The following is a 26,142-nucleotide window of genomic DNA, read 5'->3' as shown; positions in this document are numbered from 1 at the left end:
AAAAAACTGCAAAAATGCGCATGGTACGCAGTGCGCATTCGCTAAGTACTTTCACACAAAACTTTGTAGATTTACACAAGCTCGAGCAACGTTTTTTCTTCGCTCGAGTGATCGTAGTGTGATTGACAGGAAGTGGGTGTTTCTGGGCGGAAACTGGCCGTTTTCAGGATCTCAAAATATTTACAGTGTCTAATTATTTTCTGTGTGTGTTTGTCAACACATGAAACACTATATATATATATATATATGTATATATATACATACTGTGTGTATATATATATATATATATATATATATATATATATATATTACATTTCATCTTGTTCACCTAAAAGACAATATTGTATAGTAAATACTGTATGTTGCCTTTCTTTTAGTGTCCCCCAAATATACATAAACTGGACGGATATCAATGTGAGGACAAACAGGTACGTGCTCCCTGATGTATACGCAGCACAATAATAGTATTGCTGGGCCAGTCGCCGCTTACTCCTGTACTGCGTCCGTCCTCTGAGCTCAGTGTTACTGGCTGCTGTCACGTAAGAGAACAGGCTGCTCAGCTCTGTGTCATGCGGATGTAAAATGGAGCTAATAAATGGGGACATATAGAGGCTGACACGCTGCTGCCACCAAATGGACACCGTAGTCACGTCTGTGGCTTTATGCTAATACTAGTATAAGTCCTACCCCTGATGTACAACTTTGTGCTGAATGTGCTAGGGCTGAGACACCCACTTTGAGCGGCTGCAGTCGCAACCTTTGGAACCACCATTGGGACTTGCACCAGCCCCAGGCTAGGTGCAGAGTCTCTGTCAGAGTATGGCCTCTAATTATTGCAATTAAGCGGCAGAGTCTGCAACACACCCACAACACTCCCATTACACACCCATCACTCTGAATGCCTTTGTGCGTCTGTTTATCCACCCTCTTAGTCACCGCCCAGAAATGGACAATATATTCCAGAGTCAGTGCTGCTCAGACACTGCAAGACATTCGTGCTGTGCGACTATTCAGAGATGTAAAGACTGTCAGTGAATATCGGCAATGCGCTCAGAATCAGCCCCTTTATTTTTAAAGAGACGATATCTTGATTTCCATACCGTTAACAATAAGCCTGCAGGGAGTACAGTGGTTTCTTATAGAGGAGGAGAATAAAGGGGTCTACTTACTAAGAGGGTCATTCCGAGATGATCGTAGCTGGGCTAAATTTAGCACAGCTACAATCATTCACACCGACATGCAGGGGGACGCCCAGCACAGGGCTATCCCGCCCCGCATGTCAGTGCCACCCCAAAGCGGCGATGCCTTTGCACTCACTTCAGGAGTAGCTCCTAACCAGCGCAGCTTTAGCGTGCTGGCCGGGAGCTACTCATCGCCCCCCGGTCCCGCTGCGGCCCGCACCCCCACCCACCCCCCCCCCCCCCGGTTCGCCGCCGTTCCCCACGCCCAGTGATCGTAGCGGCCGGCGGGCATGCGCCGGCGAACTGCAATGCCGGCGAACTCCGACGCATGCGGAGTTCTGACCCGATCGCACTGCTGCGATAAACTGCAGCGTGCTATCGGGTCAGAATGACCCCCTAAACCTCTGGGAGAAAGATAAAGTACCAGTCAACGCTCCTAACTGTGTTCTAGTGACACTCTTCTTTTTCCTGCACATAGATGGCACTTTGCAGTATAGTGTAATACATATGTTGAAGCTACATACTATACAGTACATGCTTGCTCTCTCTCGCTCTCTCTCATATCAGGGTCTTTGTTCTGGCGGGAGATGTAAAACCAGAGACCGACAGTGTAAATATATCTGGGGCGACAGTAAGTATATATAGAATTATTACTATTTCTTGCTGTGTAACCAGATGATGCTAGCACATAACAGGTGTCTTTGTGAGCCAGCACCATATACATATAGTAGTCACAGAAATCATTGTACGAGGTGTTGCCAGGGGCTGCTCATTACTATCCCTAGCTAGGGTCAGTAGCATCCATTTGGCGAGCATTAGTGTGAGCATTAGATATTCTTACTGGAGAATGCCGAGAGTCACCAGCCAATATCACGGATAACCTGTATGAAACACATCCAGCATGAACACATTGCATGTATGAGCTTTGTTCATCACAGTGTCCCCTCATCTGTGTTACAGGAGCCTCACATCACCACCCTGCAGGCAGCCATATTGCACATAGCACTTTGCCTCAACTCACTGACACTGGCTCAGCACTGTTATTTGTTATATTTGCTTTATATAGTATATTATTGGTGCCTAAGTACCTTTGTCCTAAATCTCTGAAACAAAGCTCTAAAATTGTAAAGCGCAACAGAATATGCTGGCACTATATAAATAATTGTAAATAAATAAAAGTGGTGAGCTGTACTGTGTATACCATACTTGATGTCAAATGTGTTATATTGGGTCATAACTTAACAGTTTAATAACTAAAGGGGGATACACACGGAGAGATCTGTAATAACTAAAGGGGGGTACACACGGAGAGATCTGTAATAACTAAAGGGGGGTACACACGGAGAGATCTGTAATAACTAAAGGGGGGTACACACGGAGAGATCTGTAATAACTAAAGGGGGGTACACACGGAGAGATCTGTAATAACTAAAGGGGGGTACACACGGAGAGATCTGTAATAACTAAAGGTGGGTACACACGGAGAGATCTGTAATAACTAAAGGGGGGTACACACAGAGGTCTGTAATAAATAAAGGGGGGGGTACACACGGAGAAATCTGTGCTTAATTTCTAAACAATCTGACTAGATTACATAGAAATTAAGCACATATTTCTCCGTGTATATGCCCATAGCGAAAGCGATGCGCGGCCCCGCGCGTAGCTATTGCCGGTACTAAATTGGCCTGACAATCTACAGTAGTACATCGCTCACTTCACCGCTGTGTGTAGTGAGAGGCCCCCCCACCCCCCCTCCGCTCAGCACACATCGCGCTGAATGCTGAGCGGGGGGAGAGATGTGTGCTGAGCGGTCTGTGATAGATCGATGTGCTCTACGTGTGTACCCCCCTTAAAAGACTTGGCAAACACCTCCACTGTCACAGGAAGCTCTCTTTCACTAATACATCACTAGTCTCCTGATATACTCTGTGCTGCTGTGGGACCCTACTCCTTCCACTATAATCCTCTCAGTCTGTGGCTTCCTACTGCATCTGTTCTTTTCCCCACATCATATCACTGCTCCTGTCACATGCAGCACTGTCCTCACTGACACATCACCATTCTTCTGATATACTCTGTGCTGCTGGGGGACCCTGCTCCTTCCACTGTATACTGTAACTATAAGTCAGTGGTTTCCTGCTACCTCCATTCCCCTCCTCTCATCATGTCACTTCCCCTGTCACTTGCAGCCCTGTCCTCGCTAACACATCACTCATCTACTGATATACTCTGTGCTGCTGTGGGGTACTGCTTCTTCCACTATATAACTCTCAGTGTGTGACTATCTGCTGCCTCCATTCCCCTCCCCATATCATGTCACTGCCCCTGTCACCTGCAGCCCTCTTCTCACGAACACATTACTTGTCTCCTGATGTATTATGTGTTACTGTAGTCTACTGGCCCTTCAAGGCCCTGCAGCCTAACCCTGATCTATCCCTAATTGCATCTTTAGCCTAATCTATCCCTAATTGCATCCTAACCTTCATTTATCCCTAAGTGCAGCCTAACCCTAATCTAACTGTAATTGAAGTCTAATCCCAATCTAATCCTAATTGCATCCTAACTCTAATCTATCCCTAACTGTAGCCTAACACTAATCTAACCCTACTGTTAGCCTAATCCTAATCTAACCGTAATTGCATCCTAATCCTAATGTAATCCTAATTGCATTCTAACCCTAATCTAACCGTAATTGCAACCTAATCCTAATCTAATCCTAGTTGTAGCCTATCCCTAATCTATACCTGATTGTAGCCTATTCCTAATCTATACCTAATTGTAGCCTAACCCTAATCCATCCCTAATTGTAGCCTAACCCTAATCCATCCCTAATTGTAGCCTAACCCTAATCCATCCCTAATTGTAGCCTAATCCTAATCTATCCCTAATAGCTCCCTAGCCCTAATCTATCCCTAATTGCAGCCTAATCCTAATAATAAGTGTCAATTTTGTGAATGTTGATTTTCTGATCATGTCAACATTCAGACCGTATCGTCATTTGGTGTTGACATAATGTCTACATAGCTTTCAGATGCTTACTTTTAATTTCTTTCTTTAACTTTCTTTAGTCCATTCTCTTATATGATGGACTAGCCCGACATATACAGTAAGGGGAATATTTCCTGTATAACCTCAGTGTATTTCCTTGTAGAGGTGGCCGCTGCAGACAGATATTGTTATGAAAAGCTGAATATTGAAGGAACTGAAAAAGGCAATTGTGGCCGAAACAAAGACACCTGGATACAGTGCAGCAAACAGTAAGGAGCGTTTCTTGTGCTAACGTTTCTTACCTGCAATCTTATGTATGCTAATCTGCAGAATATCTTGTGTTTCTTTTACTGGTATCATGTAACATGTACTAGAGGCATTGTCCCGTGCAGTTATGATAGTAAGTGCAATATGTTTATATCTGCATTGTACCCAATTAATAACAAAAAAGGCCTGTGTATCAGTACCACATATTGGCAGTGAAAGCACAAACCACTGAGAATCACTGACAAGGCTCCCCGTATACTTGCTGAGCCCCAAATGTCACATTAGCATGTTAGAAATGACATGAAGATTGTGCATTGAAATATAAACTCCCCTATACCACCCAATTACAGATGCGTCCTCATATACCTCTCCTTTTATCGCCATTTGGCGCGATACATATGTCGTGAATCAGATGCTCTGCTACGGGTAGTGATTCCAAACCTTTGGAACTTATTTCTGAATTTAGGGTGTTAGTCACATCATAGCTGCGTACACAGCTCTAATACACTTAGGATTGGCATTTTTGTCGCATATGAATTGGTTTGAATTAGCAGATTAATTATAACCATGCGTGACGTGAAGCGTGACGCAGATCACTCGTATCGGATTTTATATTTTTTACCCAGGTTAGTTTCCGAGTCGCACACATGCGATAGTAACGACAGTGCCCAGGGCATGCGCGCGTTGTACTTTTATTGCATTAGTGATGCTTATAAGAGATGCGTATTTGGAAGAAACTGTGTGACAGGACGCATAGCTTAGTTGCTATTTGGCGTGATTTGAATAGCTGCGACACACCTGCACGCAAGAGAAGATGCCACTAAGTTGCTTACCACTCAGCATCACCTGTAATCGCATACGTTTGGATCTGAAACGTGCAGTACAAAATCACTCAAGATACGTCCGTCACATTGACTTGTGTTCAGCTCCACTGGCCCGCCATGCTTATAATATAGTACTAATACCCCATGTTTTCTGTGTACTAGATGCTTAGCCAGTTTTCTGTGTTTGTAGAGTAAAGGAGAGTGTGTTAGCATCTGCATACAGGCAGCCATATTACAGTTTTCTCTGTATGTACAGTATTCTGGTTATCTTTGATCAGTACATTCAGACGCCTCACCTGCCCCTTCATGTTAGCCCTTTAATAAAGTGACCTCATGCTCTGCGTGTCTCTGTATTTCATGTACTGTATGCCTGTCTGCCACACAGGGACGTCCTTTGTGGTTATCTGCTGTGTACAGACATTGCCAGTGTGCCAAGACTGGGTGAACTTGACGGACCAATTACATCATCTTCCGTCTTACATCAAGGCAAACTATTAAATTGCAGGTAACGTTTATAGAGGAGGGTGACCCCCCCTGCACTGGTAATTGCTGAATATACTGTATTATGTAGATTGATGGATATATTTTCACACTAGGGGGTGCTACCACTGATCACTTATAAGGACCAGTACCAACGAGAACAAGAGAAAAAGTGTATTATATTGGTGTGGTGCAATAGAGGTTTTATAAAGTACCCATTACATTGTCTCTTGAATAAATGCAGAAAATGTCTTGTTCTCACTAAACTACAGGTAGAGACTGAGGGCAATTTATAATCACAGTAGGTAAGAGAAAAGTATTTAAATCACATTGAACTTACACATATTTTAACTTGACAACTTCATTTTTCTTTCCTGCTTGCTCATTTGCATTATCATGATCCTTTGGGGTTTGACCAACTTCTCTATGGGTGATATTCATTTATCTTCACTTTCAGGCATTTCTGAACAATACACCAATTGCTTTTGGCTTCGGACATTTGGTCCTGATTCAGAGGGGGACGATGCAGCAGTGTCGGATGCAGGCGGCTGGTGTTTGCAGTCTGCGAATGTGTAGAAGTCGCACTGCTTAATCGTCCCAGTAGTTACTGCCAAAAGACACAAAGAGATTCAATTTCACAGGGCGTTTCTGGATGGTAACAGGGGTGGCTACCCAGATGTGGGTGTGTCTAAAGACGTAGTTGCCCTGAAACACAGACGGCCATGTTCATGCAGAGATTCTGCTCCTCCATAGGGCTAATGTAGTCTTCCATTGTGCGACTTAATATAACACAGCGATGGTTAGTGGCGCAGCGGGTGGGTGTGTCAGTAGGAAGACTATAGGCTGCGGCAATAGCATGAAGGCACAGTCGCAGCTCCGGCAAAAGACACAGTCATGGCTTCACTTACGCCACCTCTGAATTAGGTCTCTGTTAAATACAAACAGGAGTTTCTCTGACGTCCTAGTGGATGCTGGGAACTCCGTAAGGACCATGGGGAATAGACGGGCTCCGCAGGAGACTGGGCACTCTTAAAAGAAAGATTAGGTACTATATCTGGTGTGCACTGGCTCCTCCCTCTATGCCCCTCCTCCAGACCTCAGTTAGAATCTGTGCCCGGCCAGAGCTGGGTGCTCCTAGTGGGCTCTCCTGAGCTTACTAGTAAAGAAAGTATTTATTAGGTTTTTTATTTTCAGTGAGCTTCTGCTGGCAACAGACTCACTGCTACGTGGGACTAAGGGGAGAGAAGCAAACCTACCTGCTTGCAGCTAGTTTGTGCTTCTTAGGTTACTGGCCACCATTAGCTCCAGAGGGTTCGAACACAGGCACCTGTCCTCGATCGTTCGTTCCCGGAGCCGCGCTGCCGTCCCCCTTGCAGAGCCAGAAGAACAGAAGCTTGAAGACGACGAAATCGGCGGCTGAAGACTCCTGTCTTCATTAAGGTAGCGCACAGCACCGCAGCTGTGCGCCATTGCTCCCAGCACACTTACACACTCTGGTCACTGTAGGGTGCAGGGCGCTGGGGGGGGGGGGCGCCCTGGGCTGCAATTGAAGTATCTTTGGCAAAAAAACATACATATATACAGTCTAGCACTGTATATATGTAAGAACCCCCGCCATTTTTTTACATGGAAAGCGGGACAGAAGCCCGCCACTGAGGGGGCGGGGCCTTCTTCCTCAGCACACCAGCGCCATTTTCCCTTCACAGCTCCGCTGGAAGCAGCTCCCCAGGCTCTCCCCTGCAGTATCCAGGTACAAGACGGGTTAAAAAGAGAGGGGGGGCACATAAATTTAGGCGCAAAACAATACAAAAAAAGCAGCTATTGGGTAAATCACTTGTTAGCAGTGAAAATCCCTGTGTTATATAGCGCTGTGGTGTGTGCTCGCATACTCTCTCTCTGTCTCCCCAAAGGACTTTGTGGGGTCCTGTCCTCAGTCTGAGCATTCCCTGTGTGTGTGCGGTGTGTCGGTACGGCTGTGTCGACATGTTTGATGAGGAAGGTTACGTGGAGGCGGAGCAAGGGCAGATAAGTGTGTTATCGCCCCCGTCGGGACCGACACCTGATTGGATGGATATGTGGAAGGTCTTAAATGACAATGTAAACTCCTTACATAAAAGGTTTGATGACGCTGCAGCCTTGGGACAGCCGGGGTCTCAACCCGCACCTGCCCAGGCGACTCAGAAACCGTCAGGGGCTCATAAACGCCCTCTATCTCAGATGGTTGACACAGATGCCGACACCGAGTCCGACTCCAGTGTTGACGATGATGAGGCACATTTACAGTCTAAAATGACCAAGGCCATCCGATACATGATTATTGCAATGAAAGATGTATTACACATTTCTGAGAGTAACCCGGTTAATACCAAGAGGGTTTATATGTTTGGGGAGAAAAAGCAGCCAGTGACTTTTCCCCCATCTGATGAATTAAATGAATTGTGTGAAGAAGCGTGGAGTTCCCCTGATAAGAAATTTGTGATTTCTAAGAGGTTACTGATGGCGTACCCTTTCCCGCCAACGGACAGGTTACTTTGGGAAACATCCCCTAGGGTGGACAAGGCACTGACACGCTTATCTAAAAAGGTGGCCCTGCCGTCTCAGGATACGGCCGCCCTAAAGGAGCCTGCGGATAGAAAGCAGGAAGCTATCCTGAAGTCAGTGTATACACACTCTGGTACTCTACTGAGACCTGCTATTGCTTCAGCCTGGATGTGTAGTGCTGTAGCAGCGTGGACAGATACTCTGTTAGACGACATAGATTCCCTCGACAGAGATACTGTTTTGCTAACCCTGGGCCATATCAAAGACGTCGTCTTATATATGCGGGATGCTCAGAGGGACATTTGCCTGCTGGGCTCTAGAATTAATGCTATGTCCATTTCTGCCAGGAGAGTATTATGGACTCGGCAATGGACAGGAGATGCTGATTCTAAAAAACACATGGAGGTTTTGCCTTATAAGGGTGAGGAATTGTTTGGGGACGGTCTGTCGGACCTCGTGTCTACAGCGACAGCTGGAAAGTCAACTTTCTTGCCTCAAGTTTCCTCACTGCCTAAGAAAGCACCGTATTATCAAATGCAGTCCTTTCGTTTCCAAAAAGGCAAGAGGGTCATGGGCGCATCCTTTCTTGCCAGAGGCAGGGGTAGAGGTAAGAAGCTGCACCATGCAGCCAGTTCCCAGGAACAAAAGTCCTCCCCTGCTTCCACTAAGTCCACCGCATGACGTTGGGGCTCCACAGGCGGAGCCAGGTGCGGTGGGGGCGCGTCTCCGAAACTTCAGCAACCAGTGGGTTCGCTCACAGGTGGATCTCTGGGCTATACAAATTGTATCTCAGGGATACAAGCTGGAATTCGAAGCGACTCCCCCCCGCCGTTACCTCAAATCAGCCTTGCAAGCTTCCCCCATGGAAAGGGAGGTAGTACTGGCGGCAATTCACAAGCTGTACCTCCAGCAAGTGATTGTCAGGGTCCCCCTCCTTCAACAGGGAAGGGGTTACTATTCCACAATGTTTGTGGTACCGAAACCGGACTGTTTGGTGAGACCCATTCTGAATTTAAAATCCTTGAACACTTATATAAAGAAATTCAAGTTCAAAATGGAATCGCTCAGAGCGGTTATTGCAAGCCTGGAAGAGGGGGATTTTATGGTGTCGCTGGACATCAAAGATGCTTACTTGCATGTCCCCATTTACCCACCTCACCAGGAGTACCTCAGATTTGTGGTACAGGACTGTCATTACCAATTCCAGACGTTGCCGTTTGGCCTGTCCACGGCACCGAGAATATTTACCAAGGTAATGGCCGAAATGATGATACTCCTTCGGCAGAAGGGAGTTAAAATTATCCCGTACTTGGACGATCTCCTCATAAAGGCGAGGTCCAGGGAGCAGTTGTTGATCAGCGTAGCACTCTCTCAGGAAGTGTTGCAACAGCACGGCTGGATTCTGAATGTTCCAAAGTCGCAGCTGATTCCTACGACGCGTCTGCTTTTCCTGGGCATGATTCTGGACACAGAACAGAAGAAGGTGTTTCTCCCGGTGGAGAAGGCCCAGGAATTAGCATCTCTGGTCAGGGACCTCCTGAAACCAAAACAGGTATCGGTACATCACTGCACGCGATTCCTGGGAAAGATGGTGGCTTCATACGAAGCCATTCCATTCAGCAGGTTCCATGCAAGGATCTTTCAGTGGGATCTGTTGGACAAGTGGTCCGGATCGCATCTTCTGATGCATCGGCTGGTCACCCTGTCCCCAAGGGCCAGGGTGTCTCTTCTGTGGTGGCTGCAGAGTGCTCACCTTCTCGAGGGCCGCAGGTTCGGCATACAGGACTGGGTCCTGGTGACCACGAATGCAAGCCTCCGAGGATGGGGGGCAGTCACTCAGGGAAAAAACTTCCAAGGGCTGTGGTCAAGTCTGGAGACTTCTCTCCACATAAATATACTGGAACTAAGGGCCATTTACAACGCCCTGAGTCAAGCAGAGCCCCTGCTTCGAAACCGACCAGTGCTGATTCAGTCAGACAACATCACGGCGGTCGCCCATGTAAACCGCCAGGGCGGCACAAGAAGCAGGATGGCAATGGCGGAAGCCACAAAGATTCTTCGATGGGCGGAGAATCACGTGCAAGCACTGTCAGCAGTGTTCATTCCGGGAGTGGACAACTGGGAAGCAGACTTCCTCAGCAGACACGACCTCCACCCGGGAGAGTGGGGACTTCATCAAGAAGTCTTCCAACTGATTGCAAACCGATGGGAACTGCCACAGGTGGACATGATGGCGTCCCGCCTCAACAAAAAGCTAAAAATATATTGCGCCAGGTCAAGGGACACTCAGGCGGTAGCTGTGGACGCCTTAGTGACACCGTGGGTGTACCAGTCGGTATATGTGTTTCCTCCTCTTCCTCTCATACCAAAAGTACTGAGAATAGTAAGAAAGAGAGGAATAAGAACAATGCTCATTGTTCCGGACTGGCCAAGAAGGACTTGGTACCCGGAACTACAAGAAATGCGCACAGATGACCCATGGCCTCTGCCTCTCAGACAGGACCTGCTGCAACAAGGGCCCTGTCTGTTCCAAGACTTACCGTGGCTGCGTTTGACGGCATGGCGGTTGAACGCCGGATCCTAGCGGAAAAAGGCATTCCGGATGAAGTTATTCCTACGCTGATAAAGGCTAGGAAAGACGTGACAGCAAAACATTATCACCGTATATGGCGGAAGTATGTTGCTTGGTGTGAGGCCAGGAAGGCCCCTACAGAGGAATTCCAACTGGGTCGTTTCCTGCACTTCCTACAGTCAGGGGTGACTATGGGCCTAAAATTGGGGTCCATAAAGGTCCAGATTTCGGCCCTATCCATTTTCTTTCAAAAAGAACTGGCTTCAATGCCTGAGGTTCAAACATTTGTTAAGGGAGTGCTGCATATTCAGCCCCCTTTTGTGCCACCAGTGGCGTCCTGGGATCTTAACGTTGTGTTGGATTTCCTGAAATCCCACTGGTTTGAGCCACTTAAGACCGTGGAACTAAAGTATCTCACGTGGAAAGTGGTCATGCTGTTGGCCTTAGCATCGGCTAGGCGTGTGTCGGAATTGGCGGCTTTGTCATGTAAAAGCCCATATCTGGTCTTCCATATGGACAGGGCGGAATTGAGGACTCGTCCCCAATTTCTCCCAAAGGTGGTGTCATCGTTTCATTTGAACCAACCTATTGTGGTGCCTGCGGCTACTCGGGACTTGGAGGACTCCAAGTTGCTGGACGTAGTCAGGGCTTTGAAAATATATGTTTCCAGAACGGCTGGAGTCAGGAAGACTGACTCGCTGTTTATCTTGCATGCACCCAACAAGCTGGGTGCTCCTGCTTCAAAGCAAACTATTGCTCGCTGGATCTGTAGCACGATTCAGCAGGCTCATTCTGCGGCTAGATTGCCGCATCCAAAATCGGTGAAGGCCCATTCCACAAGGAAGGTGGGCTCTTCTTGGGCGGCTGCCCGAGGGGTCTCGGCTTTACAACTTTGCCGAGCAGCTACTTGGTCGGGTTCAAACACATTTGCAAAGTTCTACAAGTTTGATACCTTGGCTGAGGAGGACCTTGTGTTTGCTCATTCGGTGCTGCAGAGTCATCCGCACTCTCCCGCCCGTTTGGGAGCTTTGGTATAATCCCCATGGTCCTTACGGAGTTCCCAGCATCCACTAGGACGTCAGAGAAAATAAGAATTTACTCACCGGTAATTCTATTTCTCGTAGTCCGTAGTGGATGCTGGGCGCCCGTCCCAAGTGCGGATTTTCTGCAATAAGTGTATATAGTTATTGCTTAACTAAGGGTTATTGTTATGAGCCATCCGTTGAGTGAGGCTCAGTTGTTGTTCATACTGTTAACTGGGTAAGGTTATCACAAGTTGTACAGTGTGATTGGTGTGGCTGGTATGAGTCTTACCCTGGATTCCAAATCCTTTCCTTGTTGTGTCAGCTCTTCCGGGCACAGTTTCCCTAACTGAGGTCTGGAGGAGGGGCATAGAGGGAGGAGCCAGTGCACAACAGATAGTACCTAATCTTTTCTTTAGAGTGCCCAGTCTCCTGCGGAGCACGTCTATTCCCCATGGTCCTTACGGAGTTCCCAGCATCCACTACGGACTACGAGAAATAGAATTACCGGTGAGTAAATTCTTATTTTCTCTCTCGTTCTGTGTATCTTCATGTTGACATACTGTATATGTACTGTAGCTGTGTATCTGTTTATGTGCTAATACACAGGGGTAAATTTACTAAGATGGGAGTTCTATTTAAGATGGGATGTTGCCCATAGCAACCAATCAGATTCTACTTCTCATTTATCTAGCACCTTCTAGAAGAAAATAGCTGGAATCTGATTGGTTGCTATGAGCAACATCCCATCTTAAATAGAACTCCCATCTTAGTAAATTTATCCCACAAACTAGATTGGGGAATGAGAGGGAGGGATGTGCGTATAAAATTTACAATTTAGCTTTTCCCAGGAAAGCCAGGTATAAACACATAAAATAACTGTACCTTACTAATATGAGGCACAAAAAACGCAAAGCCTGGTGTGTGAGGAGAAATAAGACTCATTAGGTGCAGACAGATCTGTTGGTGACAGTTGTAGCCCTATGTAACTCTGTGTAATGCATCTTGTCTACTCAGTGGTGGGCATGTGAAGCTAGACGAGGAGACTGACATTGGCTATGTAGAAGATGGCACGCCTTGTGGAACAGGGATGATGTGTCTGGAACATAGATGTCTGCCGATTGATCCATTCAATTTCAGCTCATGTTTGGGAAGCACAAACAAAATTTGTTCTGGAAATGGGGTAGGTATAGTGGTCAGGGTTACTTATACTGAGTATCAGGGGCGGGGGGGTGCACAGTCTCTATGTGAGCCCCCTTCTCGCATGGGTGGCGCAGGTGAGATGACTCTGGTACTGCGCATGGTCTCCGGGAATATATAGCCCGTGCCATGTTCCAAGTGATTCTTCTGCTGTGCATGCTTAAAACTCTGGGAAAATGGACGCCACACCATTTGTGCAGTGATTGCATTTACAGTGCTGCTGCAGAACTCTGGAAAGATAAGTATAATACATGGATGTGCGATGTGGACCTCACCCATTATGACTACTAACACTGTCACAGGCAGCTATATTTTGTTACACTCTTCTCTAATGTTGGTACACCAATGTCAAGGACATGAACATAAATATGGCAGTGCATATTGAGCAACTACAATGATGTAGGTTTAGAAATAGTGCTCACCTGTGTTGTGGTATCAGGCCAGGAGTGCCTTGTAGTTCAGAATTGCTATCCAGTCCAGGGATGATCAGCAGGCAAGTATATAGCAAGCAAAGTCCAAAAAGCAGGCAGTAGGCTAAATGCATGGGAACGCAGTAGTAACAAGCAGGGGTTAGACAGAGATAATCCAAATATCAAGTACAATATTTAGTACAGAGCAATTGTTAAAAATTAAAAAAGGATATTGAAAATCAGGGTCAGTAAATAGTCTGGGTTGGTGAACAGTAATCAACTATATGACAAGACAGAAGAGCAGTCAAACACAAAAGCCAGAGGTCAGAAACCAATAATTTAAGGGTGGTATTCATGTGACCGGCGGTTGGTTACATGACCTCCACCTAAATCCCGCCCCCTCACTATCCTGATGGTAGTCATGCCGACCAACAGGGATTATTTCCACTCGTGGGTGTCCACGACACCCATAGAGTGGAAATAGAACCTGCGGTCACCACCGAGCCCGCAAGCGGCTTGCTGCACTCGCCCCTCCCTGCCGGTATCCCGGCATCAGTATGCTGCCGGGATCCCGGCGTCAGTATGCTGACCGGCGGTCACCTGACCGCCGGGCAACCATACTACACCGCTAATTTAAATGTTCGCAGGCTGTACATGAGAGAAGGTTCACAGAATGATCACCTAGCATTGACTGCTAGGGGAAATCTCACTGTTAGTGTTAGGAGGTGTGGCTCCAATCACCAAGAAGTTAGGTTGCAGTGCAAGTGCAGACAGTTTTACAACACCCCGGAGACCCTTCTTATCCCATAGGCAATACTCAGAATTTGAGTCGTATCGCCCAGGCATTTTGCCACAGTGCCACGAGTACTGAATAATCGCTTAGATAGCACAATACATATAGATGACAGTGACAACCACCATGAAGGAACATCTGTCATGTATAAACAGTTTTACGCCTGGGGTCAGCCTGGAGCAAATGCTGCTGTTTTTGCGTTGCATGCTTTCTAAAGATATGTCCAACTCAACATACCCACATACAGCTACATCACCAACGTGGGGTCCCTGTGGTATGTGCGATCTGGGGTTTCTGTGTGCAGTAATGTGAACTGGGGGATACTACGGTATGTTTAATACATTGTGGTGCTGGGAGCTTTTACACATTATAACAATAACATTGCCAGCATCATTTATTGATCATTTTATTGGTAGGGCCCCCCACAAGTTAGTTACTCTGGGGCCCACACAAGCCTTAATGTGGCCCTGCGCACATGTACATTTTTTTTTTTTTTTTTGCAACACTTTTACTTGTAAAGCAAATGCTTCCAAAAGTCTGTGAACCCCCCAATGTGTTTAAGATTAAAGACTCAGGCCTTCTAGGAGGTATGACATATGAAGTATCACACAGACCAAGCAGTACATTTTACCCTGGCCGGTTAGTACATCCCTGCTGTAGTCAGGATCCCGACCGACAGAATGCCGGCAGCACCGCCACAGCTATTCCCACTCCTGTGGGAACAGAACCTGTGGCGAGCGCAGCGAGCCCGCAATGGGCGTCGTTGCGCTCACCCTCCCTGCCGGCATTCTGGCAGTCGGGATCCCGTACCCAACCCGGTGAGAACACATCACCATGCAGCATCAGGTCATAGTCTGTGCAAGCCTGTGGGATGGCAATATTGCATTACATGATATTAGAAAGGGTATGCGCTGGGTATGTTTGCAAGCACCATATGATAAGCACCATATGATATTCCACCCCCACACTAAAGTCAGGCAGCCTCTATATTACATCTTCTACACTAGTTTACAGATTACAAGTGTACAGTAAAGTGCAGAGTTTGGTTTCTTATTTTTCATTTGCAGATCTGCAGCAATGAAGTGAAGTGTGTCTGTGATAAATACTATACAGGGGATGACTGCAGTATCTTTTTCCCTTACAAAGACATGTCTAAAGTGGATAAAGAGCTTATTGATGAAGGTCAGTATTTACATTCTGGAGACGGGAAATAGATTACGGTATTGACCCCGGAACGTTGATAAGTGTAGAACGCCAGTTACAGCCTGTACCGCAGTTTCCGTGCGCTGGAAGTACAACTGTAAATCTGATCAATTAGCAGTTTTTCTGTTAGCACAATACTGTATATTCCATATTCCACACCCTGGCACCCAGGGGTTTTATTTACTAAAGGTCGGTTACCATTGATTATCATCGATATTGAATTGGTGAAAATCGATCTCAAAAGATGTTTGATTTCAGGGGCTGAAACACATTTACTTACAGATGACTTTTGATATTAACTTGTAAATGTCAGTAAATGTGATTGGGAGCACAACATTGTTTTAGATTGATTTTCATTCATTTAAAATTGATATAAATCGATAAAAATCGACCTTTAGTAAATAAACCCCTAGGTGTCTGAGGATCTGTAGATGCCTCTGATTCAGTATACTGGCGGATGCTCGCATGGGACTTACAGTCACAGTAGTCGGCGCTGAATCCGGCCAATCATATGTAGCGTTTCACATTTGTTCTAGGGATAGTGGGTCTGATTCAGGAACAGTGTCTGCCTCTGAATCCTTCCCATAATACAGTATATGTATGTACAGTGCTGCAGCGACATCTCCCGGATACGTTGGTGTATTCCAGATTTGGGTAAGAGATGCCGATATGTTTCCAAGGGTGACGTCACGCTGCTGTTACGCTTAGCCCTGATTTATATCAAGAATAAATGTAATAGACTCCGAGTGCCGAAGCGGCAGGACCTTTTTGCGAATCTGCACATTTTTTTTAAAGTGGCAGTCATTTACAAGGCAGAACCAGGTTAGTTTTACCTTGTAAATGATTGCTGCTTTGAAAAACAGGCAGACTCGTACAAAGTGCCGCAGCTCCGGAACTCGGAGGCCATTACATTGAGCCGCTGATCTCTTCCAGTTCAGCAGTTACCAACCGGTAGTTACGCCAATAGCAAAACCCACTGATTAATACACTAATGATATGTAACAGTATGTACGTTTCTCTTTCAGGGGTTGTTAGTACAAACATAATCATAGGAGCTATTGCTGGTACCATGCTAGTGCTGGTGTTGGTGCTAGGCATTACGGCTTGGGGTTACAAGTAAGTGGCCGCGCTGCATGTCATGTATGTTTCTACGTTATATGTGGTCGTTGGTCTAAGTCAGGGGATGTACAGAAATGTATAGCTGCATGGGGGTATCGCAGGTTACTGGCATGGCCGGCAGCTGTGCAGTAATGAGACACGCTCATCCCCAGCACTTGTACATGTCCACCCTAACCCTGAGATGATCTGACGTTTGTATTGCTGTGTATGTTGCATAAATGACTAGCTGTTAGGGAATACTATGTGTGTGGCATCTCCCAAATGAAGACCATACCCCTCACTGAACAAACAATCACACCTCCCTTTATTAAATAGGTCTGTGAACTCCAGCCCTCTGTCTACATAGTGTATACTGTAGGTTACACTTACACTGACCGCACATATAATGATCCTGGTGTCCGGCCTGAGAACTGAGGGGCAGGATCACTCGCCAGTTTGGTCTCACACTCTCATTGAAACTACATCCACCCTTTTAAAGCAACAGTTCTCATTTCCCCTGGTCCCTGACTGCTACACACACAAAGCACACCTGGCTTATCATTTAAAAGTCATTTCTGCAGCGGGGTACACTGTATTCCACAGGGAATAACATCGGGGTGTAGAGTAGGATCTTGATCCGGAGTCACCAACAGCTAAAGCTTTGACCTTCTTCCCAGGATGCATAGCGCCGCCTCCTCTATAACCCCGCCTCCGTGCACAGGAGCTCAGTTTGTAGTTGGTGTCTGCACTAGCAGGCATCTCAACAGGAGGGCTCTTCCCGGCAGCCCTGAAAAGAGCTTTTTCTTTGAAGAAAGAAGACTTCAAGGGCAGCAGCCAGTGTTGGATGTCAGTTTGACATTGCTGGCTGCTGCCCCATCACCTCCCCCAGTGGTGCCGCATACGCCCGCGCACTGGTTGCCGGGTACTTGCGGCGGAGGCTCCGGTTTCTGCCAGGCACCCACACACTTCGCCGCAGCTCTCCAGGAACGCGTGGCTGCATACAGGGAGGAGGTAAGAGGGTCCCCCAGGAGGGACCCACCGCAAATCGCGATCCGGTGCGGTCCGCGCGCGCTGGCGTGGACACTGTGTTAGTACAGGGACCCCACTAGACCACCAGGGCAGGGCACAGGTCGGGTATTAACCCGTTTTATGCGGTCCGCAGTACCTGGTGGTGGAAGCCCAGCAAAGGGAGTGTGCTTCGGCCTGTAGCCCCTCCCCCAGCTCTGGGCGCCATTTTACATAAGTGTTCCTGCCCTGGAGCTGCATACACTCTCTCTCCCTCACTCCCTGCTGCAGCTTGGCGCCATAAATACATGCTGAAGCTGTTCTGGGACTGCATGGGCAAATCCTCCTCTGTAAAGCCACCTGTTCCTCAGCGCTGTGCATTTACAGGACACTTAAGTATTCTACATGCATTTTGGCAGTGTTAGTTAAGAAATAGTGCATTGTGTCAGGGTTATTTTGTACAAGTTCCCCTGTGATATACATCCAGTCTTTACTGTGCATTGTTATATCTCTAGACATATATAGCTTTACTGGTTATTACTTAGTATTGCTAGTCCAGTGCAGTTTATTGCTTGTCATTCTTTCTGCATTGTACATGTGACTGTGCGTGTGCATTTAGCTGCTGTGTGATATATCTATTCCGTGTATCCCACTCCTACTGCCATCCCTATATTCTATACCCTGCGGGGCTAAGTGCGTCAGGATTTTTTGTGTAATATAGGCGTTTCACAGGGTATACTGACATAGTATTTTTCCCTGTGGGTTCCAGTCACCGCATACCCCTTGGATCCTCTGTTTGTGTTTTACATTGCACAGGGAATCTTGTGGGGTATTTCTTTCTGCATTTCTTGTACTGTGTTGCTCTGGGTATAGCCTCCACATCATGTTGGCTATGCAGGGTGACGGTTCGGGGACTGATCCCGCAGTGCGCGGTGCTGATGTCACGGACCCATTAGAGGATAATATTGCAGCCGAGGGGTCCAGTGCTGGGGGTTCCTTGCCCCCCAGTCAGATTGTAGCAATGGGCTACTTTCTCTGCCTTGCTGAGTAAGCTGGTGGCCAATAGCACGCCCTCTATGGGACCACCTGTGCCTCTGCAGCCACATTTTGTCCCTACCGTCAACCCACCGTGGGCAGATGCTCTGTCCTCTCAGTTACAGCAATTTCAGCAGACTATGGCAAAACAGAAAACTGACCCTCGCCCGCCTAAGGCCAAGGGGCCCTCTAAGCGGGCCCTTGTTTCCTCTCAATCCACTCCTGCACCAGATACATCTTCTGACAGAGACGGCGCATATACTGATCCCGCAGACACTGATACAGAATCGGTTTCTCAAGTGGATGTGACTGATCTCCTGGAGGCCATCAGGCTGATTCTTCAGATCACTGAAGAAACCGATCCTCAGGATGCTTCTAAGAAACCTGATAGGTTCAAGCATCAGAAGGTAACCAGACTGGTTTTACATCATTCTGACCACCTAGTCGACATACGTCAGGAATCCTGGGAAAATCCAGGGAAAAAGTTTACACCTCATAAGAAGATGCTTGCTCGCTATCCTCTCTCTGCAGAGCTGACTAAAAATTGGGAAACACCGCCTCAAGTGGACTCACATGTCGCACGGATGGTGGTATCCTCTGCTCTGCCGGTCAATACCGTCACTTCTCTGAAGGAACCGACGGATAAACGTGTTGAGGGCTGCTTGAAGTCTATTTATACTCTGGCAGGAGCAGTGCATAGACCCACTATTGCGGCCTCATGGGCTTCCGAGGCCATTACGGCCTGGGTTCAGGAGGTGGAGGAGGAACTACCGTCCAACTTTCCTGACAGTGCGAAACAATGCCTCTCCTATATTGTTACGGCTTCTCAATACATTCAGGAGGCGGCCTCCGTTGCTGGTGTCCTGGCGGCCAAAGCGGCTACTACGTCCATTCTGGCTCGTCGGATTCTCTGGTTACGGTCCTGGTCTGTAGACATGGACTCTAAGAAAAGTCTGGAGGTTCTCCCGTTTAAGGGAAACATTTTGTTTGGGGAAGATTTCAACAAAATTGTTGCTGACCTGGCCTCTGCTAAGACTGCATGTCTACCTAGTACTGCTCCTTCAACGTCAAAGGCTAAATGTACTTCCTTTCAACCCTACAGGCCTCCAGGGAAAGCGAAGGGTCAGGCGTACTCGAATCGAAACAGTCTCGCACTTCCAAGCCCGGTAAGCCCAAGCCCGCTTCCAAATCTGAGAAGCCGGCCGCATGACGGTGGGCGTGCCTCCCTCTGGGGGACTCCAGAGTGGGGGGCCGACTTCTAGGGTTTGCTCAGGCGTGGTTAAAGACCACTTCGGACGCCTGGGTTACGGGAAGTTGTCACTCAAGGGTATGCCATCTCCTTCAAGAAACGTCCCCCTTGTTGGTTTTGCTCAACAGACATCCCTTCAGATCTGACAAAGGCAAACGCTCTGCAAGTGGTGGTACAATCCCTCCTGGACACAGGAGTGGTAGTACCGGTGCCCCTGTCTCAGAGGGGCAGGGGGTACTATTCCACGCTGTTCCTAGTCCCGAAGCCGAATGGGTCCTCGCGGCCCATTCTCAACCTCAAGTGTTTGAACAAATTGATGCGGGTATCCAAATTCCGTATGGAGAATCTCCTCTCTATTGTTCTGGCTTTGGAGCCAGGGGTTTATATGGTATCCCTGGATATACAGAAAGCTTTCCTGCATATTCCTATTGCCATGTCGCACCAGCAATACCTGCGGTTTGCTATTGGCAACCTCCATTATCAGTTTTGGGCCTTGCCCTTTGACTGGCGACAGCTCCGCGAATCTTCACCAAAGTCATGGCGGTGATGACGACTGTACTATGCCGTCAGGGTATCAGGATCCTGCCGTATCTGGACGACTTGCTGATCCTGGCCAACTCGCCAGAAGTTCTCCGTCATCTAGAACTGATGGTCCAGTTTCTCCAAGACCAGGGGTGGCTCATCAACTGGAAGAAATCATCCCTGGTCCCTGCTCAGAGCATGTTGCACCTGGGAGCAGTGTTGGACACTCACAACCAGCGGTTGTTTTTGTCCCAGGAGAAAGTCTTCAACCTTCAGGGCAGAATACAATGCTTCCTGTCTCGTCCACGAGTGTCGATACACTCGGCGATGCAAGTACTGGGCCTCATGGTTTTGGCTTTTGACATGGTAGAGTGTGCTCAATTTCATTCCCGCCCTCTACAGAAACTGGTTCTTGCCAAGTGGGACGGCCTGCCTCACCGGATCAGGTCTCAAATGATCTCTTTGTCTTCGGAGGTCCGTCTGTCACTGACCTGGTGGCTCCAGGACCAGCAGCTGAGCAGGGGCCGTCCCTTTTGGATCTCCAACTGGGTCCATCTGATGACGGACGCCAGTCTGAGGGGTTGGGGAGTGGTGTTGGTGCAGGACTCCTCCCAGGGTCGTTGGACCTGGGAGGAGTCTCGCCTCTCAATAAATATTCTGGAACTGGGGGCGGTGTTCAATGCGCTGACACTGGCCCTGCCTCTGGTACGGAATAGGCCTGTTCAGGTGCAGTCAGACAACGCCACCGCGGTGGCGTACATAAATCATCAAGGCGGCACTCGAAGCCGCATGGCAATGATGGAAGTGTCAAAGATTCTTCAATGGACGGAACGCCATCTGCCAGCCATATCGGCAGTGTTCATTCCGGGAGTCCTCAACTGGGAAGCGGACTTCCTCAGTCGTCAGGACGTACACACCGGAGAGTGGCGCCTTCATCCAGAAGTATTTAATCTCCTAGTGGACCAGTGGGGCCTACCAGATGTAGACCTGATGGCGTCTCGACACAACAAGGTTCCGGTCTTCGGAGCAAGGACAAGGGATCCTCAAGCAGCATTCGTGGACGCACTGGCAATTCCATGGAACTTTCGGCTGCCGTACGTGTTTCCTCCGGTGTCACTCCTGCCCAGGGTAATAAGGAAGTTCAAGCAAGAAGGAAGAATCCTACTTCTGATCGCTCCAGCGTGGCCCGGGTCTCTCGCTAGAGTGTCCTCTTCTACTTCCACAGCACCCAGACCTCCTCGTTCAGGGCCCCTGTGTCTACCAGGACTTGGTCCGACTGGCTTTGACGGCGTAGCTCTTGAAGCTTTCGTCTTGAGGGCCAAAGGTTTTTCTGAGGCAGTTATTCAAACGATGTTGAAGGCCCGTAAACCGGCTTCTGCTCTGATTTATCATAGGGTCTGGAATTCCTATTTCACCTGGTATGCCGATAGGAATTGCGATGCGTTCAAGTTCAGTACTGCCAATCTTTTGGCCTTTCTGCAACAAGGCCTTGACTCAGGCCTTCGTCTGGCCTCGTCAAGGTACATGTTTCTGCCTTATCGGTGTGGTTTCAGAGAAAAATTGCGACTATTCCTGATGTTCACACGTTCACTCAGGTTGTTCTATGGATTCAACCTCCCTACGTGCTACCTGTGGCTCCTTGGGATTTGTCGGTTGTGCTGAATGCCCTACAAGAGGCTCCGTTTGAACCTCTTGGAACTGTGGACCTCAAGTGGCTTACACTTAAGGTCTTGTTTTTGCTAGCTATTGCTTCGGCTAGACGGGTTTCAGACTTGGGTGCCTTATTTAAAGATTAATAAATCACCAGGGCCCGATGGTATTCACCCAAGGGTTCTAATGGAGCTTCACTCTGAACTGGCAAAACCGCTATCTTTGATTTTTAAGGATTCAGTTATATCAGGTATGGTTCCCAAAGACTGGCGTATAGCGGAAGTAGTGCCTATATTCAAAAAGGGAAGTAAAGCTGAACCAGGTAATTATAGACCAGTTAGTCTTACATCTATAGTGGGGAAAGTATTGGAAGGTATTCTAAGAGATAGTATTCAGAAGTTCCTTGAAGTCAATAAGGTCATTAAAAGGAATCAACATGGGTTTATGAAGGACAGATCCTGTCAAACCAACTTACTTGGCTTTTATGAAACAGTAAGCGCAAACCTAGATCAGGGTAAAGACGTGGATGTAATCTTTTTAGACTTTGCCAAAGCGTTCGATACTGTACCACACATGAGACTTATCTACAAGCTACAAGAATCAGGGCTAGGAAGCACAATATGCACTTGGGTCAAAAACTGGTTAGATAATAGGGAGCAGCGCATTGTGGTTAATGGATCTTTTTCAACTTGGACTGAAGTGCTAAGTGGTGTGCCGCAAGGCTCAGTATTAGGACCGCTATTGTTCAATATTTTCATTAACGACCTAACAGAAGGTCTAGAGAGCATGGTGTCAATTTTTGCAGATGATACCAAATTGTGTAAGGCTATAAATACAGAGGAGGATGCCGAGTCTCTTCAGAACGATTTAGTTAAATTAGAAGCATGGGCAGCCAAATGGAGAATGCGCTTCAACACAGACAAGTGTAAGGTAATGCACTGTGGTAACAAGAACAAAAATTACACCTACCTACTAAATGGGGTAAAATTAGGGGATTCTGTACTGGAAAAGGACTTAGGTGTCCTCATAGATAGCAAGCTAAGCAGTAGTACCCAAAGTAGGACTGCAGCAAAGAAGGCTAATAAGATATTAGCATGCATAAAATGGGGTATTGATGCTAGGGACGAGAGTATTATACTCCCGTTATATAAATCACTAGTGAGGCCTCACCTTGAATACTGTGTACAATTCTGGGCACCGTACTACAAAAAGGATATCCTGGAGCTAGAAAAGGTACAAAGGAGGGCGACCAAACTAATTAAGGGCATGGAGACGATGGAATACAAGGAAAGGCTTGAAAGACTAGGCATGTTTACATTGGAAAAGCGGAGACTAAGAGGGGATATGATCAACATCTACAAATATATAAGGGGACAATACACAGAGCTTGCGCAGGACCTGTTTTTGGTTAGCTCAACACAGAGGACTCGTGGACACTCGCTCAGGTTAGAGGAGAGGAGATTCCGCACAATACGTCGTAAAGGCTTTTTCACGGTAAGGACAATACGTGTTTGGAATTCCCTGCCCGAGGGAGTTGTAATGGCGGAATCTGTCAACACCTTTAAGAATGGGTTAGATAAATTCCTAATGGATAAGGATATCCAGGGGTATGGTGCATAGTCATGCATTATAGTTACTATAAATTGGGATAAAATGCAACGGCTGACAGCAGCATCAGTCAAAAATTTTAGTCAAATCATCATGCATAGAAGACCACAAATAGGTTGAACTCGATGGACAATTGACTTTTTTCAACCTCAGATACTATGTTACTATGTTATCCTGTAGGTCTCCCTTTCTGATTTTTTTTACTGTGACCGGGCAGTTCTTCGAACGCACCCTGGTTATCTTCCTAAGGTGGTGTCTTCGCTCCACCTTAACCAAGAGATTGTGGTTCCGGCTCTTAACTCTCCCGATCTGTCTTCCAAAGAGCGGTCTTTGGATGCGGTACGAGCTCTCCGTATCTATGCGAAGAGAACTGCCTCCTTTCGGAAGTCTGATTCTCTCTTTGTACTGTTTGGTTTTCACAAACGTGGCTGGCCTGCAAATAAGCAGACCCTGGCCAGATGGATTAGAATGGTGATTGCACAAGCTTACATACAGGCTGGTCTTCCAGCTCCTGCTACTATCAGAGCCCATTCTACTCGGTCTGTTGGACCCTCTTGGACGGCCCGCCGTGGTGCGACCCTGGAACAATTGTGCAAGGCGGCTACGTGGTCCTCAGTGAACACGTTCATAAGGTTCTATGCCTTCGATACTTCCGCCTCCCAGGATTCTTCCTTTGGACGCCGGGTTCTTGTGCCCACTGCAGTGCGTCCCCTCCCATGAGGAACTGCTTTAGGACATCCCCGATGTTATTCCCTGTGGAATAGTGTACCCCGCTGCAGAAAAGGAGATTTATGGTAAGAACTTACTCTTGTTAAATCTCTTTCTGCGAGGTACACTGGATTCCACAGGGCGCCCACCCTGACGCACTTGGCTTCTTTGGGTTGGTAAGGCATTAGCCGCTGATACCTTCTCCCGTCGTGAGAATGTGATGTCTGTGGCTACTAACTGTTGTCGTCTCTCTTACCTGCTACTGCATTGGACTGGCTAACAAACTGTGTTCCTGTACACGGAGGCTGGGTTATAGAGGAGGCGGCGCTATGCATCTTGGGAAGAAGGTCAAAGCTTTAGCTGTTGGTGCTTCCGGATCAAGACCCTACTCTACACCCAGATGTTATTCCCTGTGGAATCCAGTGTACCTTGCAGAAAGAGATGTAACAATGGTAAGTTCTTACCATAAATCTCCTTTTTGTCGAAAAATGCTGTGGGCCGGAAGTAATAATGCCCGAGTTCAGGGGCCGTGCCAGATGCTGGCCTAACTCTGCCTTTTTGAAAAGGGGCAATCATGTGCAAGGCATAGTTTAGCCTTGTTCATGATTACCCCTTTAAAGAAACGCTCGGCTGTCAAACTCGGGTGCTATTACATCCGGCCCCAGGTTTTTAAGTTGCACGTAACCAACGGTACAGTCTAAGAGCCCTTTACATCTGCCAATAGTCTGCAGTGGAGCAAAGGTGTTTAAGGAATATATGAAGGGGGTGTTATTGGCCTTTTCTGGAATTGCTGTTGCCTTATGGGTGAAAACAAGTGGAGTATGTATATATATATATATATATACAGATTCTCAGTAGATAGCCACCCAAGTATTTTAGTAGCAAATGTTTCTGCGGTCTGCAATTGGGAAACTTTTACAAACTTTTAGTTGGTTTCTAATGGATGTTTCTCCTGCCAAGCAGGGAGAGCTGGGAGAATAAGTGCCCTGGGCATAAGACTCCTGCTGTTCTGTATGTACGGAGCGGGTAATTCCAAGAGAAGTGACTTTTATAGGAGGGCATCTCCTGTAACTGTTACTTGTTGCCGTGTGTGTAGCATCTATTTAATAAGATATATTGTAGTCCTTAGCAACTGGTGAGTGCCTTCCCAATGCAAAATAACACTGAGCTAGCAGGAATGAAAAATCGGTTAAGACGTTTGACACAGCATGGTGGCACTCACAGCACAGAGGTCTTGATCCAATTCCAACCAAGCCCATATCTGAATGGAGTTTGTATGTTCTTCCCGTGTTTGCGTGGCTTTCCTCTGTGTACTCCGGTTTCCTCCCATAATCAAAAAACATACTGGTCGCTGACTTGGCTTCAGACAGAAAAATGGACGCTAGTGAGTATGTGTAGTACATATGATAGAAAACATAAATGTTAGGCTTCGCCGGGGCAGGGACTGTAAAGTGCTGCGGAATATGTGTGCACTATAGAAATAACTGGTAATAAGTGAATATGTCTCAGTAATTCTTTGTTTCTTCTTTAACATGAAAAGAAACTATCGGAGAGAAAGGTAAGTGGATTGCCTGCCCATTAAGGCACGTTCCATCACTTTCACTTGTTTCCCTGTGTTCCATAAATTCCACGTCTATGTTCCATGCTCTCATCACTGCCATATGGTTTATGATGTCTACCCAGGAGAACATAGCATTAACACTGCTTGCAATCATATAGAGAAGGTATTCCTTGTGCTTTGCTCTGTTTTGTCGTGGTCAGAGATGTAATCAGGATCAGTTGTTGT

General features: G+C 47.2%; 1 protein-coding gene across 7 annotated transcripts in view; it reads left to right on the top strand.

The window, feature by feature from the left end:
* ADAM22 (ADAM metallopeptidase domain 22) overlaps window positions 1-26,142 on the top strand; it is a 500,813-nt gene that overhangs the window by 402,094 nt on the left and 72,577 nt on the right. For all 7 annotated transcript variants that reach the window (XM_063921513.1, XM_063921518.1, XM_063921515.1 and 4 more), the window contains exons 19-26: window positions 378-428; window positions 1,749-1,812; window positions 4,333-4,438; window positions 5,646-5,765; window positions 12,893-13,058; window positions 15,346-15,460; window positions 16,507-16,597; window positions 25,897-25,914. In XM_063921513.1, the coding sequence (XP_063777583.1) occupies window positions 378-428; window positions 1,749-1,812; window positions 4,333-4,438; window positions 5,646-5,765; window positions 12,893-13,058; window positions 15,346-15,460; window positions 16,507-16,597; window positions 25,897-25,914 (731 nt within the window). The remainder of the gene's footprint in view (window positions 1-377; window positions 429-1,748; window positions 1,813-4,332; window positions 4,439-5,645; window positions 5,766-12,892; window positions 13,059-15,345; window positions 15,461-16,506; window positions 16,598-25,896; window positions 25,915-26,142) is intronic.

This window comes from Pseudophryne corroboree, chromosome 5 (genome assembly GCF_028390025.1).
Source record: "Pseudophryne corroboree isolate aPseCor3 chromosome 5, aPseCor3.hap2, whole genome shotgun sequence".
In the NCBI taxonomy this organism is placed as follows: Eukaryota; Metazoa; Chordata; class Amphibia; order Anura; family Myobatrachidae; genus Pseudophryne; species Pseudophryne corroboree.
This window is presented reverse-complemented; position numbering and strand designations above follow the sequence as displayed.